Below are 15,145 nucleotides of genomic sequence, written 5' to 3'. Positions count from 1 at the left end.
TTTAACTCTGCATTGTTGTTAATGGACTCGTAAGTAAGCATTTCACTTTTAGTCTACACCTGTTGTCTACGAAGCAGGTGACAAATACAATTTGATTTGATTTAGGTTGAGTGTGTGTGTGTGTGGGTACACAGTATTTGTCACACAACGTTGCTGCATGCAATATTTGAAGTCTTGTCTGAGTGATGGCATTCACTGCTTGTTTTTGCGTTGTTATTGAGATCCGAATGCAACAGCTTGGTTGAATAAATTGTTCCTACTTCCATATGTTCCCTACAGCTTGCTTTTCTTCCCGCAGTAAAGTTGACATGAAATGTGGACACGTCATAGATATTTCCGGAGTTTGGATCAGAATCAGAAGAGAGTAGGCAGATGTCGCTTATTGTTCTTTGTCCACCTCTGCCTGTAAGAATGGAGCCACACTAATACAGATGTCCACAAGACAGCTTTTATGTTCAAAACAGAATTGCTATGGAAATGACATGCTTTGGGGGTTTTTGCATAGTTTCACTGTTTGTATTTGGTGGTGTCTGTCAGAGTGCATTTCCCCTCTCAAAATCTACTGCTGTAGATACAAGGGTCTGTCTTTATAGTTGCAATAGTTGGAATAGTAACAGAAGGCTGGACACTAACTGCAGGCTTCATATGTAGCCTGTTATAATATTAAACCCTGCATAATTGTTTCTTGCAGTACAATTATAGACCTAAAGTTAATTTTGTCTCGTGAACAGGAGTAGAGAAATATGATTGATTTCTTTCAGCATCTGCAGAGAATGGGAATGTGCGTTTAGTGTTTTGTAGCCTGAACGTGCCATTTTTTTCAGCGACATAAAAACGGACAGTATTTCATTTTCAATCACATAAAATATACATCCAACACAAAGTGTGTCATTTGTTGTGTTATTGTGGGTTAGACACTGTGGTCAGTGTTGTTGTGTTGTTGTGTTGGTAATAGACAGTGCTCCGTGTTTAGTTGTGTTGTGGATTAGAGACGGTATCATTGTGTTGTGGGTTAGAGACAGTATCATTGTGTTGTGGGTTAGAGACGGTATCATTGTGCTGTGGATTAGAGACAGTATCATTGTGTTGTGGGTTAGAGACGGTATCATTGTGTTGTGGGTTAGAGACGGTATCATTGTGCTGTGGGTTAGAGACGGTATCATTGTGCTGTGGATTAGAGACGGTATCATTGTGCTGTGGATTAGAGACGGTATCATTGTGTTGTGGGTTAGAGACGGTATCATTGTGCTGTGGATTAGAGACGGTATCATTGTGCTGTGGATTAGAGACGGTATCATTGTGCTGTGGATTAGAGACGGTATCATTGTGTTGTGGGTTAGAGACAGTATCATTGTGTTGTGGGTTAGAGATACTGGTCAGTGTCCATGCCTCACAGTGACAGTAAAATAACACTTTATTGGCACATGTAGGGAAGGTCAATCCCGATCATGACCGGCGACAGGGCCAGGGCCATGTGGTACCGGTCAACATGGAGAGAGCATGTACAGAGAGAGAACGAGGACAGAATAAAGCCTTGATGGTACCTCTCCTTTTCCCTTCTGTCTGTGGAATGTGTACGCCTTTCTTCTCTTTCTCAATTGGATACTGGAGGGAGTCAGAGGTAATGTTTTGGTCCCGTCGAGGAAAAGGGCAACGTTACAAGTCCTGTGTCAATTAAGTCTGAGAGACGGAGCCGGCGACGCTATTGCCCAGGGGAATAGATGGCACAGGACGAGACCATACATCATTCGCTTATATGCAAACACTTCACCCTCATCACTGACATTTACTCAAGCCTAGACTATCTACGTCTCTCAACTACAGTGGGTTTTCATGGGATGTGCCCGAAGTGTTGGGTCAGCAGCTTGTTCAGTCACAGTGAGGAGGCATAGGATGAGGATCCTTCGGACAGACTAGTCCAGAATCTGCACATATAGTAGGTGACTGCCTGCCTGCCTGCCACGTTGCTCACAGACTTCCTGAGCAGAGAGAGGGAGAGAGAGACTGAGTTGAGATTTTCTCTTCGAGCACAAATGACACTCTGAAGTCGGTCTCACTCCACTAACGTTTTCATTGGCTGACAACGATATTTCCAGGGTAGCCGTCGTCTGCATATATAAATGTATTTTCTGCACCATTTAGTTACCGTATTGCAGGATATCATGAAATCGTTGTCGTGTCATATACACCTTAAATATTTGATGTTTACCACGAGATGAGTTCCATCGTTACATGGATGAACTCTGGGATTTGGCTTGGCATCGGATAGAAGCAGACTGTATGCCATTTGATACGGGTTCATATGAATCCATAATATGGAAATAGTATGAATGACTATTACAGTCAAGAAAATGCTATGAAAACCAACAGCTAACATAGACCGTCTGTGTCATATAGGCTGACTGTCAAAAATAACCCTGCTTTGGCTCGGTAACACATTTGAGTTTGCCTTGATAAAACACACCTTTTTTCACCTCACCATTTTGTATTTGTCATTGCATTTCAGGCTTTATCGTTGTCATATTTAGGTGAGGTGATTTGAAGTGGTGCAAAGGTTGACCGTTCAACCATAGTTAAACCATGTCTCCATCTGTGCCCAGTACAATAATATTCATGCATTTATTGATGTCCAACATGGTCAATATGGCACTAGGCAGATGTGCTGTACTCAAAGGATCCACTTTTTACCTTTAACCTTTAACCTTTAACGAAAACCAAGTGATTGCAACTAGGCCATACTAGAGCTTCAGAGTTTTGTTGTTGTGAATATGAATGAAAAATAATTATTCAGTATCTATTCATATTAATAAAATAAAAAGATAAGAGCTGCACTCATTTGGTTTTAATAATTCAAGTGAAAGACAGGGTAGATTCACTACTCCTCTTTATTCTCCTCCACTTTAAGCTTTATTCATCTCTAATGACATTTTTTTCTTTATAAGCCCCCGATAATATAGTCTCTTTTTTTTTCTTTTTTTTTTTACAATTAATGATCTGTGGTATAACACCCATTAGCACTTTTCTAGTGTGACACAAAACTATGGCTAGTATTATCATTAAGGAAATGATGATGGAGCCATAGAAATACCATTAACTTGGCTGTCAGTGTTCTTGACATGCGGGAAGCTGGGGCTCAGTGAGTTGTGCTGGGCTTGTCTGGGTGCCACGGGAGCTGGCCGATATCTCCTCTTATTTCATGGCATGTGTCTCTCCTGTTGTCATGGCTTGTCTGACTGCTGGGGAGATGGTGTCTGTCTCCCCCCCATCTGCTGTCAGTGATTGATTTCCTGATGCATTTGTTTGTCTAAAATACATATCATGTATTATACATGATCATAATATCCAATATCCATAAAATTAATATGATTATTTATCCTTTGACAGTATTATTATTTCCAATAAGGTATTCTTTGATTTCAAACTACTTCAGAATTACTACTCATATTCATAACTTGTTTACATAATAAAGTACATGAAGGATTACAAACGTTATGCCATATGATTAACACACAGCTTCTCCATTGCAAATTGTTTATGACACTAATCAGCACCTGTTCAAATAATGATCATTAAGAAAGTTATTCATCATGTGCAGTGTGTGTCCTCTCCCCTCCTCTCCCCCTAGTACTAATTGAGGAGGTTTGACCTGGTGACCCCAGCTAAATTGAGTTGTAGTCCCTGTGGCGAGAGTCTCCTTCCTGGTCAGTCAGGGCCGATTACACAGCCATTGTGCTCCACACTGTAACGTCCGAGCTCTCTGTAACCAACCAGATGAGTCACACTATCGCAGCTCGCATATCCAAGAACAGACAGACTCAGGGCTGTGTGTGTGTGTGTGTGTGTGTCTATCAGCCCTTCTTCTCACAGACAGACAGACAGACATACAGACAGACAGACAGACAGACAGACAGACAGACAGACAGACAGACAGACAGACAGACAGACAGACAGACGCAACAGGAATTCATTTGATGGATTAGAGCAATTGATAACCCGACTGCATTGCGTAGCGCCCATTCACTTCTTCATTAGAACGTGTTCTGTTTGGCACATTTGTTTCTACATTTATTCACAAGAGACATCTTACTGTATTGACTGAAGCTGTTATTGTGGACATCTGTCCATAAGTCTTATTCTTGGTGTTTTTCTTCTGCCGATTGGTGATTCATTTGTAGATTACATTTTGAAGGATTGATTCTTGCCATAGGATTGCCAATCTCTCCTAAATGGCCATCATGTTTGTCAGTTCGTATGTGTTAATCAGTGGACCTTTAACTCTTCAACACTTGTTGTCAGATGACATTATTTCTGTTACACGTATAAAAATCCAAGGAACAGTGTTGATTTGGTCCCATGTGTTGTATCAACAAAACATTGCATCATAATTTATAAATGCAGTGTGTTACTGGCAGAGTGACACAATGTACCTTGTCAAATTAATGAACTGATAGCTGTGTTGCTGAAGTGATATTCAGTTTGTACGCTGTTATATATTCATCTACGTAATAGATTCTGTCTTATTGAGATGGTTATCAGGCAGCTCTAGTATACATGAATTCAATTAGCCAGATGTATTATCATACATTTTCGTAGAAAATTGCAGCAATTGCTGGTGAAATGTGTATTTTTGTACGCTGCTGAGGGATATTCGTTACATTTATAGAGCGTTACCAAGGGTAAATGATTGTGTATCTGACAGGCTAGATCGGATGACCAATGGCCCACGTAGGTAGCAGCCTTTCAAATCCATTTAAACATCCCATGGAGTGATGGGACAACAATTTGACAACAAGAATGTAAATTGCTTGTTTTGTTTAATTGGCCAAAACTTTTAATAAGTTCACAGTGGTGACAAATCATCGACTCGTGGCTGATACTCCTGTAATGTATAAGTTTGGATGGCATTGTAAAATGGAATTTTCTGCCTCAACTCACTTATCTCGCCAACAGGGACAGTAATCAAAATGAACCACCCCCCAACTCACACACACACACACACACACACACACACACACACACACACACACACACACACACACACACACACACACACACACACACACACACACACACACACACACACACACACACACACACACACACACACACACACACACACACACACACATCCCTCCACCCAACCAAGGTCTGTACGAAACACGAGGGCTTTATTAGTAACCCCCCTCTATCCTGGCCCGTTTAAATGATGCTGGATGCAAGGTGCTCAACAGCGCTGGAGAAACTCATTAGACTCACAGGGACTCAGGCTCACTCACTAAGGCATGTATGTCTCCACAGGACGAGTCGAGGCTTCTGCGCTGGTGAGACAGAAAGATAGAGACACAGTTATCTATGTACGGTGGCTCTAAGGGGACTTTAACACTGTGTCCATATACTACAAATACCTAGGTGCCTAGTTAGACTGTAAACTCTCCTTCCAGACTCACATTAAGCATCTCCAATCAAATATTACATCAATTTTTGGCTTCCTATTTTGCAACAAAGCTTCCTTCACTCATGCTGCCAAACATACCCTCGTAAAACTGACTATCCTGCCGATCCTTGACTTTGGCGATGTCATTTACAAAATAGCCTCCAACACTTTACTCAGCAAATTGGATGTAGTCTATCACAGTGCCATCCGTTTTGTCGCCAAAGCCTCATATACTACCCACCACTGCGACCTGTATGCTCTCGTTGACTGGCCCTTGCTTCATATTTGTCGCCAAACCCACTGGTTCCAGGTCATCTAGGGAGTGGTGAACGAACTTTATTTGACTCTTTGCAAACTGGAATCCATTTATCCGGAGGCTGCATTCATTGTAGCTGGGGATTTTAACAAGGCTAATCTGAAAACAAGACTCCCTAAATTTTATCAGCATATCGATTGCGCAACCAGGGGTGGAAAAACCTTGGATCATTGTTACTCTAACTTCCGCGACGCATATAAGGCCCTGCCCCGCCCTCTTTTCGGAAAAGCTGACCACGACTCCATTTTGTTGATCCCTGCCTACAGACAGAAACTAAAACAAGAAGCTCCCACGCTGAGGTCTGTTCAATGCTGGTCCGACCAAGCTGACTCCACACTCCAAGACTGCTTCCATCACGTGGACTGGGATATGTTTCGTATTGCGTCAGATAACAACATTGACGAATACGCTGATTCGGTGTGCGAGTTCATTAGAACGTGCATTGAAGATGTCGTTCCCATAGCAACGATTAAAACATTCCCTAACCAGAAACCGTGGATTGATGGCAGCATTCGCGTGAAACTGAAAGCGCGAACCACTGCTTTTAATCAGGGCAAGGTGACTGGTAACATGACCGAATACAAACAGTGCAGCTATTCCCTCCGCAAGGCTATCAAACAAGCTAAGCGTCAGTACAGAGACAAAGTAGAATCTCAATTCAACGGCTCAGACACAAGAGGTATGTGGCAGGGTCTACAGTCAATCACGGACTACAAGAAGAAAACCAGCCTAGTCACGGACCAGGATGTCTTGCTCCCAGGCAGACTAAATAACCTTTTTGCCCGCTTTGAGGACAATACAGTGCCACTGACACGGCCTGCAACGAAAACATGCGGACTCTCCTTCACTGCAGCCGAGGTGAGTAAGACATTTAAACGTGTTAACCCTCGCAAGGCTGCAGGCCCAGACGGCATCCCCAGCCGCGCCCTCAGAGCATGCGCAGACCAGCTGGCCGGTGTGTTTACGGACATATTCAATCAATCCCTATACCAGTCTGCTGTTCCCACATGCTTCAAGAGGGCCACCATTGTTCCTGTTCCCAAGAAAGCTAAGGTAACTGAGCTAAACGACTACCACCCCGTAGCACTCACTTCCGTCATCATGAAGTGCTTTGAGAGACTAGTCAAGGACCATATCACCTCCACCCTACCTGACACCCTAGACCCACTCCAATTTGCTTACCGCCCAAATAGGTCCACAGACGATGCAATCTCAACCACACTGCACACTGCCCTAACCCATCTGGACAAGAGGAATACCTATGTGAGAATGCTGTTCATCGACTACAATGCTACAAAACAATGCTACCTAATATAATGTTACATACCCTACATTATTCATCTCATATGCATAAGTATATACTGTATATACTAAGTATATACTGTGCTCTATATCATCTACTGCATCTTTATGTAATACATAGCCACTTTAACTATGCCACTTTGTTTACATACTCATCTCATATGTATATACTGTACTCGATACCATCTACTGTATCTTGCCTATGCTGCGCTGTACCATCACTCATTCATATATCCTTATGTACATATTCTTTATCCCCTTACACTGTGTATAAGAAAGTAGTTTTGGAATTGTTAGTTAGATTACTTGTTGGTTATTACTGCATTGTCGGAACTAGAAGCACAAGCATTTCGCTACACTCGCATTAACATCTGCTAACCATGTGTATGTGACAAATCAAATCAAATTCGATTTGATTTGTATTGATCTATAAGACTTTGCTAAGTAAAGCCCCTCCTTATCTCAGCTCACTGGTCACCATAGCAGCACCCACCCGTAGCACCCGCTCCAGCAGGTATCATCCCAATCACTGGTCACCCCCAAAGCCAACTTCTCTTTGGCTGCCTTTCCTTCCAGTTCTCTGCTGCCAATGACTGGAACGAATAGCAAAAATCACTGAAGCTGGAGTCTTATATCTCCCTCATTAACTTTAAGCATCAGCTGTCAGAGCAGCTTACCGATCATTGTACCTGTACACAGCTCATCTGTAAATACCCCACCCAACTACCTCATCCCCATATTGTTATTTTTTGTTGTTGTTCCTTTGCACCCCAGTATCTCTATTTGCACATTCTTCTTCTGCACACCTATCACTGTTTAATTGCTAAATTGTAATTATTTTGCCACCATGGCCTATTTATTGCCTTACCTTCCTAATCTTACTACATTTGCACACAATGTATATAGATTTTTCTATTGTGTTTTTGACTGTACATTTGTTTATCCCATGTGTTGTTTGTGTCGCACTGCTTTGCTTTAGCTTGGCCAGGTCGCAGTTGTAAATGAGAACTTGTTCTCAGCTGGCCTACCTGGTTAAATAAAGGTGGAAGACATCATTTAAAAAAAAACTCCTCATCCTTTCCATGTTAGTGATGTGTTTAACAAATGAACTAACAGAGCTCTGACCAATTAAAAGCCTTTTCTATTCACTGGAATTGGATAAATGGTTTCTGACTCAGGTAGGAGTGCAGACCTCTTGTTCTTCCTTTTGTGGAATCAAACACATTTCCTAAACACAGCACGTCATAAAGACAGATTTTTAGAATTCCTTTACATGCAACTCTTTTTCAATATTGTCCGGTGGTTCGAGACATCGCTACTCCTCTTTCTTACTCTCTTGGAAAAAAGATTCCAAAGGGGTTCTTCGGCTGTCCCCATAGGTGAACCATTTTTGGTTCCAGGCAGAACCCTTTTTGGTTTCAGGTAGAACTCTTTTGGGTTCCATGTAGAACCCTCTGTGGAGGGTTCTTCATGGAACCCAAAAGGGTTCTTCAAAGGGTTCTCCTATGGGGACAGCTGAAGAACCATTGTAGTTTCTAGATAGCACATTTGTTTCTCAGACTACCATTTTCAGAAGAATCTGCTTGACACCACTCTCTACATTGACTCCAGCCCCCCTTAGAGGAAGTGGCTAGGATCCCTGCCTTAATTATGCAAAGTATGGGATATTTGGTGTCTTTTTTTATTTTTTTTAAGTGTCGCTAGCTGGTTTCTTGCGTTGGCAGTCACACTGCCACTCTCCCCCTGCCGGGAGGTCCTGTCAGGCTCCCCTTTCTCTCTGCTGAAGGGAAATGAAAGGTTGAGAAGGCATAATGGAGAATGCATTTCAACTGCAGGGGAGGAACGATGAGACGTCAGAAGTTCTCGGTGAGACCCTAATTTTACAGGGAACGGGTGGGAGAGTCTTTTGTTCTCTTCCCGCTGCTGAAATCCATTTAGTACCTTGTACTTGACATGCCGCAAGGAACTCTTTTCCCCCCTACCTGTCACCTAGTTCAAAGCAGGCCCCCTGCGAAAAAAAAGGTTCCTACCTTTTGAACAGGCTAAAGTCATGTTTGTCAAGGCCAATGCCAATAATACCACATCGTGTCAGAAAGATTGGTTGCCATGTAGCTAATGAATTAGTCGGAGCGCTGTTCAAACCATCACTCCTTTGACAAGCACTCAGTTACAACAAGTCACTGACTGACAGGCCTGATCTGAATGCACGGTCCTGCATTCAGAATCACACAAATATGCCACATTTAGGTGCATGTTGTGAACTGGCCTTGGACGCATATATTAACACGGCCTTTCAAAACTACAACATAGAAATCCAATTATAAATATCTTAGAATCTGATAAATTGTTAATATCACTGTAGTATCAATGTTACAAAAACACTTGCTAATTCATATACTGTGAAGTGCTTTAAAAAAGTCAGTATGTACTCTATATTTGTTCAGAAACTTTGTTTAAACTGCAGTGTTTTTAGATGTGTGACAATACCATTTTGCCGAAGCGTATGTGTTAGTCTATATCGCCTGTCTAATACCTTGGGCGTTGTTTTGTCTCAGAAACCTCCGCAGTCATCAAGGCGTTTTTCCAGTTGGTCACTGTTGATGTTGGGCGAGGGTTTCTTGGGAGAATTTGATAATTCATGTGGTCATTACTCAGTCCTATATGTTACTTACGCGGGTGGCTGCTCGCCATGTTGCCAAACCTCGTCCATATGAAAGGCTTGTGTGGATTCCCAAAGCACTGGTTGAGCTGTTCAAATCTCCTGGAGTTTCCGTACAGAAAAGCCGTAACAGTAAATAATAAGATGAAGCTGGGAAAGAAGGGAAAGAAAGTGTCAACGTGTCTGACAGGCGTCAACCTGTTGTAAGGTTTTGTTGTTGTTGTTGCTGTTAACCATTTCTTTCCTCTCTCTCTTTCTTTCTGGCAGTAGAAGACAATGTGACAGAGGAGCAGCACAGTCCTGGGCAGAGTGCGATTCCGAGCGGTAAATGCTCCATTTCATATTTCATCGTTTTGGGTGAACCAGAATCTGGCCTTTCAGGAGATGTTGAATATGGAAATTCTCCTTTAAGGGCAGGAAGCAGTGATTCAACTTGGCATTTACCAGCTTTACAAGCGTAATAATGTCAAAATACGTTCAGTACTTACTGGTGTTTGTCTGAGGAACTATAGTCAACACTTCCGTCACGGCCGGTATGTGCTAAATGAAGAGTTGCATGCAACCGAAAAAAATGCATTTTCTACACCTGCAATATCAGTAATATAATTTGTTTTTTTGCTGGATTTGATACATGCGCACTTGGTAAAAAACAATACTTCGATTCCTTCCAGACAAGGCATTTTTTCAGTTGCGCGTAACTTTTTATTTAGATGTACATACTACTGAGTGTGACGGCAGTAATGACGATAGAATGTATTTTGACATTATTAAGCTTGAAAAGCTGGCGAATGGCAGGTTGAATGGCAGCTTCCTGAGCCCAAAGGAGCATCGCCATATTCAACGTCTCCTGTAAGGCCAGATTCTGCTTCACATTCTGGACTGGAAAGTGGAGCGTGTGTGTGTGTGTGATCTATCGTCTTTCCAGAGAGGAATGAAGTGTGTTTCAACCACTCGGATATTTTACTGCTCCTTGTGTGTTGGCTCACCTGTGTGTGTGTGTGTGTGTGTGTGTGTGTGTGTGTGTGTGTGTGTGTGTGTGTGTGTGTGTGTGTGTGTGTGTGTGTGTGTGTGTGTGTGTGTGTGTGTGTGTGTGCGCGCGCGCGCGTGCGTGCGCGTGTGCGCGCGTATCCATACGTGCATGTCTGTTTGAGAGAGCGTTACATCAGATGCTGTGAAATGCATGCATTGTGCGTGTATTGTATTCATGCCTGTGTATGTGTGTGTGTGTTCACGCCTTTGTTTCCCAACCTCAGATAGAGGTAGAATACAGCTCACAGAGCAGATGAATGTGTCCTGTCTGCTGGTGTGGCATTCACCGTATGCCCTCCAGGAACAGAGCAGTAATCCAGGTCAGGCTCACAGAGAGCCCACTATGAATGAAGCCTGCTCCTGATCACGCGACCGTTCTTTCATTTCATTTGTCTCTGCGAAAGGTTAAGTCTCATGTGTGGTTATTTTAAACCTGATATGGATGGCTTTGCCCAGCAGGCTGAGGACTCTGGGTTCTCACAGTCACACACACTGCCTGGCACCTGGCGGTAGAGTCAGTTGTGTTTACCCACCTACCTCTCGCTCTCTGGGCCCCTTCAGACAGAGATATGATATCCCCATGCAGAAACTGGAAACACAAGGGCTGTTTCACTACAGTATGCCTATGGGGATGGGTCCGTTTATTAGTTTTGCAAGGTGTCTGAGAGGAGGTCTCTTTCCTTCAGCCCCCTCCCACAGATCAGTGTTTACCAGTCTGCATCATTCGTCTTAGGCTATCGTTGTTGCGTGAGTGTTGCATCCAGGCCCATGTCTGTCTAGTCTGCAGTTGTAGTATTTTACATGAATTTGTGGGTGTTGCTTAACATTTGGTAGATAAGCAGGGTCTGTATGTTGTTGGTTACATGTTGGTTGGTGTTTGGTAGAGGTAGAGATCCAGGCTCTGTGGGAGTTGGTTGGGGAGAGAGGCAGGCTTCGTCCTCAGCCACCCCAGCAGAAGTAGATGAAGCGCTGGGCTGATGAGCCCCTGTTTCCCCTGGTTCCCTGGGAGACCTTCTGTCATCCACAGCCAACGGCGGGCTAATGAGAGCCCCTGATTACAACGACCCCCTCAGACACGCACACCCGCCTCTCTCTCCTCTCCTCCGCACCTCCTCCCTCTAGCCGCTATCTCCAGAGTGAAGGGAGAGAGACAGCAGCGACACGATCGATGTTTGCCTGTGGAGAAATCAAGAGTGTGCACAAATTAATTTCTCACTTTTCTCATTTGAGTTCGTCTGGTTGTTTTTCTTTGAACCCCCTCGTCAGATGCAGTGTAAAGGATCCTAGTAGAAGTTGCAAAACTTTACCAAGATATAGGAGCAGATTATTGTTTTGAATAATTTGTCACAACTTTCATGTAAATTCACCTTCAGAATGGCTCTGGATTGGATAGCTGCCGTTTTAGTGGCTCCTGACCAATTCTGCTGTTTTGTGTATTTTCTTTTAGCTTTTTTTGCACATCATGTCTTGGACATAGTTTCTTAAGACCGACAAGAGCTTCTGGACATCAGAACAGCTAACCTTCGATATAGATTAATATTTCTACTTCAACGAGTTGGTGGCGCAGGACATACTGCTCACCCAGGACCAGACTCCACAGACTGTCAAAAAGCCATCAATGAAGTCACCCCATTTTTCCTATGAGAAATACCGCTATGACCTCCGACGAGCCATCAAACAGACAAAGCGTGAATACAGGACTAAGATTGAATTCTACGACACCGGCTCTGACACTCGTCAGAAGAACGCCAAGGCAACCTGTCTAAATGACTATCGTCCGTAGCACTCACATCTGTAGCCATGAAATGCATTAAAATGCTGGTCACAGCTCACATCAACACCATGATCCCATACACCCTGGACCCATTCCGAGTCACATACCGCCCCAACAGATCCACAGATGACTCAATCTCTATTGCGTTCCACACCGCCCTCTCCCACCAGGACAAAAGGAACACCTACTGTATTTGAGTACACCATTGTGCCCTCCAAGCTCATCACCAAGCTAAGGACCCTGGGACTGAACACCTCCCTCTGCAACTTGATCCAGATCCTCTAAAAGTTATACAGCTGCCCCATTGAGAGTCTCTTGACTGACTACATCACCACTTGGAATGGCAACTGCTTGGCGTAAGACTGCAAGACACTACAGAGGGTAGTGCGTACGGCCCAGTACATCACTGGGGCCGAGCTCCCTGCCATCCAGGACCTCTATACCAGGCGATGTCAGAGGAAGGCAATACAAATCGTCATAGACTCAAGCCACCCAAGTCATAGACTCTTCTCTCTGCTACCGCACCGACAAGCAATACCAATGAAGTCTGGAACCAACAGGACCCTAAACAGCTTTTACACCCAAACCATGAGACTGCTAAATAGTTTGTTAAATAGTAGACCAAATAGCGACCCGGACTATCGCCATTGACCCTTTTTGCACAAACTTTTTTTTGATTCATCACATACGATGCTGCTACTGTTTATGATCTATCGTGTTGCCCAGCTACGTTATTCCTTGTTGCATATCTACCTCAGTTACCTTGTACCTCTGCACATCGACTCGGGACTGGTACACCGTGTGTATAGCCAAGTTATCACTACTCGTTGTGTGTTTATTGTTCGTTTTATTATCACGTTGTTACTTTTCTATTATTTCTCTATGTCTTTCTCTCTGCATTGTTGGGAAGGGCCCATAAGTAAGCATTTCACAGTTACTCTACACCTGTTGTTTACAAAGAATGTGACAAATATTTGCATTTTATTTTAATTGGATTTGATTTGACCTGCCATGTGGTGCCTTCAGAAAATACAGTTTTGGACCAATGATCAAGGACGGTATGAGTTTAAAACCCAACAGGATCTTATGGTTAAACCACTTCCCATTGTGCCCAATCAAGACCCTTTGGATGTAAAAACAAACAAACAAACAAAACAACTGAAACAATGGATCAGCTTATTTTCGTGCTTGTAGGCCACTGATCAGTGATTGACGTGTTCACACTACCCATTAAGGCTTTGACAAGGCCCTAGCTGAATCAGACGTGGTGTGTCGAGTGCTTGGCTCATAAGTAGACCCCCAGCAGTGTTCCTCTATGAGCCTGTATGTTCATTGTGTCTTACACCCAGGTACCCAGCGTATTATTATTCTGTACGCCACACTTATGTCTGATGTGTAGCAGAATAGGAAAGGGGGAAATGATAACAAAAGAGGTTCTCTGGTAAAGAGGAAAGCCAGCATTATAGTTAGCTAGTGCGGAGGGCAGGAACAGTATTATATGGGAGATTTAATGAGGCAGAGTGCTTTTTTACCCGGAGAGAAGGCTTAAGATCCACAGCTTGGCTTTACCACAGCCTCCACTGCCTGGGTGTAATTATAACCACATGCTCCACATTCTTTCTTCTCCCTTTTATGTACACTTTTCTTTTACTCCTGACTGTGGCTGGTTGGGGCCATTTTGTGGGAGAGTTTGCCTGCTCCAGTTAAAAGTGGAGTGGACTGAGCTCTGGGTGTGAGGAAGAGGGTGTGTGTGTGTGTGTGTGTGTGTGTGTGTGTGTGTGTGTGTGTGTGTGTGTGTGTGTGTGTGTGTGTGTGTGTGTGTGTGTGTGTGTGTGTGTGTGTGTGTGTGTGTGTGTGTGTGTGTGTGTGTGTGTGTGTGTGTGTGTGTGTGTGTGTGTGTGTGTACACGCTTACATGCGTGTCTGTGCATCCATGTTTGTGCATACATGAGCGCGCGTGTGTGTGTCTGTAGGAGAGTGTATTAGATCTGAGGGGTTTTCTGGGTGGCGAGGTACTTGTTACTGTAGTGCAAGCTAGTGGTAGCGTAGCGTCGGCGGAGGAGGGCTAAACCAGCCACAGATCAATGCACTGCAGGGCTCTCTACATACAGCAGGAAGAGGAAGGGACTCTTTCACTCCAGCACTTCTCAAATCATATTCTCTATTATTCATTTCCTTTGTTGTTTGACTGCACTAATGGCATGGCAAGGCGCTTCGTTCAATAGTATCACTCCCTGAGAGAGAGAGAGAGAGAGAGAGAGAGAGAGAGAGAGAGAGAGAGAGAGAGAGAGAGAGAGAGAGAGAGAGAGAGAGAGAGAGAGAGGAGAGAGGGAGAGAGAGAGAGAGAGAGAGAGAGAGAGAGAGAGAGAGGCAGAGAGAGAGAAGCTAAGAAATCAGCGAGAGAGAGAGAGAGAAGCTACGAAATCAGAGAGAGAGAGAGAGAAGCTACGAAATCAGCGAGAGAGAGAGAGAGAGAAGCTAAGAAATCAGCAAGAGAGAGAAAGAGAGAGAGAAGCTAAGAAATCAGTGAGAGAGAGAGAGAGAGAGAGAGAGAGAGAGAGAGACAGAAGCTAAGAAATCAGCAAGAGAGAGAGAGAGAATCATAATTTAAGGATTCTAATCATGTTCTTCA

The 15,145-nt window shown here is 43.6% G+C and overlaps 1 protein-coding gene across 6 annotated transcripts in view; it reads left to right on the top strand.

Moving 5' to 3' along the window:
* LOC118394751 (zinc finger protein 521-like) overlaps positions 1-15,145 on the top strand; it is a 151,528-nt gene that overhangs the window by 2,822 nt on the left and 133,561 nt on the right. For 3 of the 6 annotated variants that reach the window (XM_052463827.1, XM_052463826.1, XM_052463824.1), the window contains one exon: positions 9,979-10,035. The exons of 1 other annotated variant lie outside the window; for it this stretch is intronic. Coding sequence is in view for 3 of the 5 variants with exons in the window: in XM_052463826.1 (XP_052319786.1) it covers positions 9,979-10,035 (57 nt within the window). In the remaining 2 variants the exon portion in view is untranslated. The remainder of the gene's footprint in view (positions 1-9,978; positions 10,036-15,145) is intronic. 2 more of the 6 variants (XM_052463828.1, XM_052463825.1) reach the window with 1 other exon arrangement.

Source organism: Oncorhynchus keta, chromosome 15 (genome assembly GCF_023373465.1).
Source record: "Oncorhynchus keta strain PuntledgeMale-10-30-2019 chromosome 15, Oket_V2, whole genome shotgun sequence".
Lineage (NCBI taxonomy): Eukaryota > Metazoa > Chordata > Actinopteri > Salmoniformes > Salmonidae > Oncorhynchus > Oncorhynchus keta.
The sequence above is the reverse complement of the archived record's forward strand: the minus strand, read 5'-3'. Positions and strand labels throughout refer to the sequence as shown.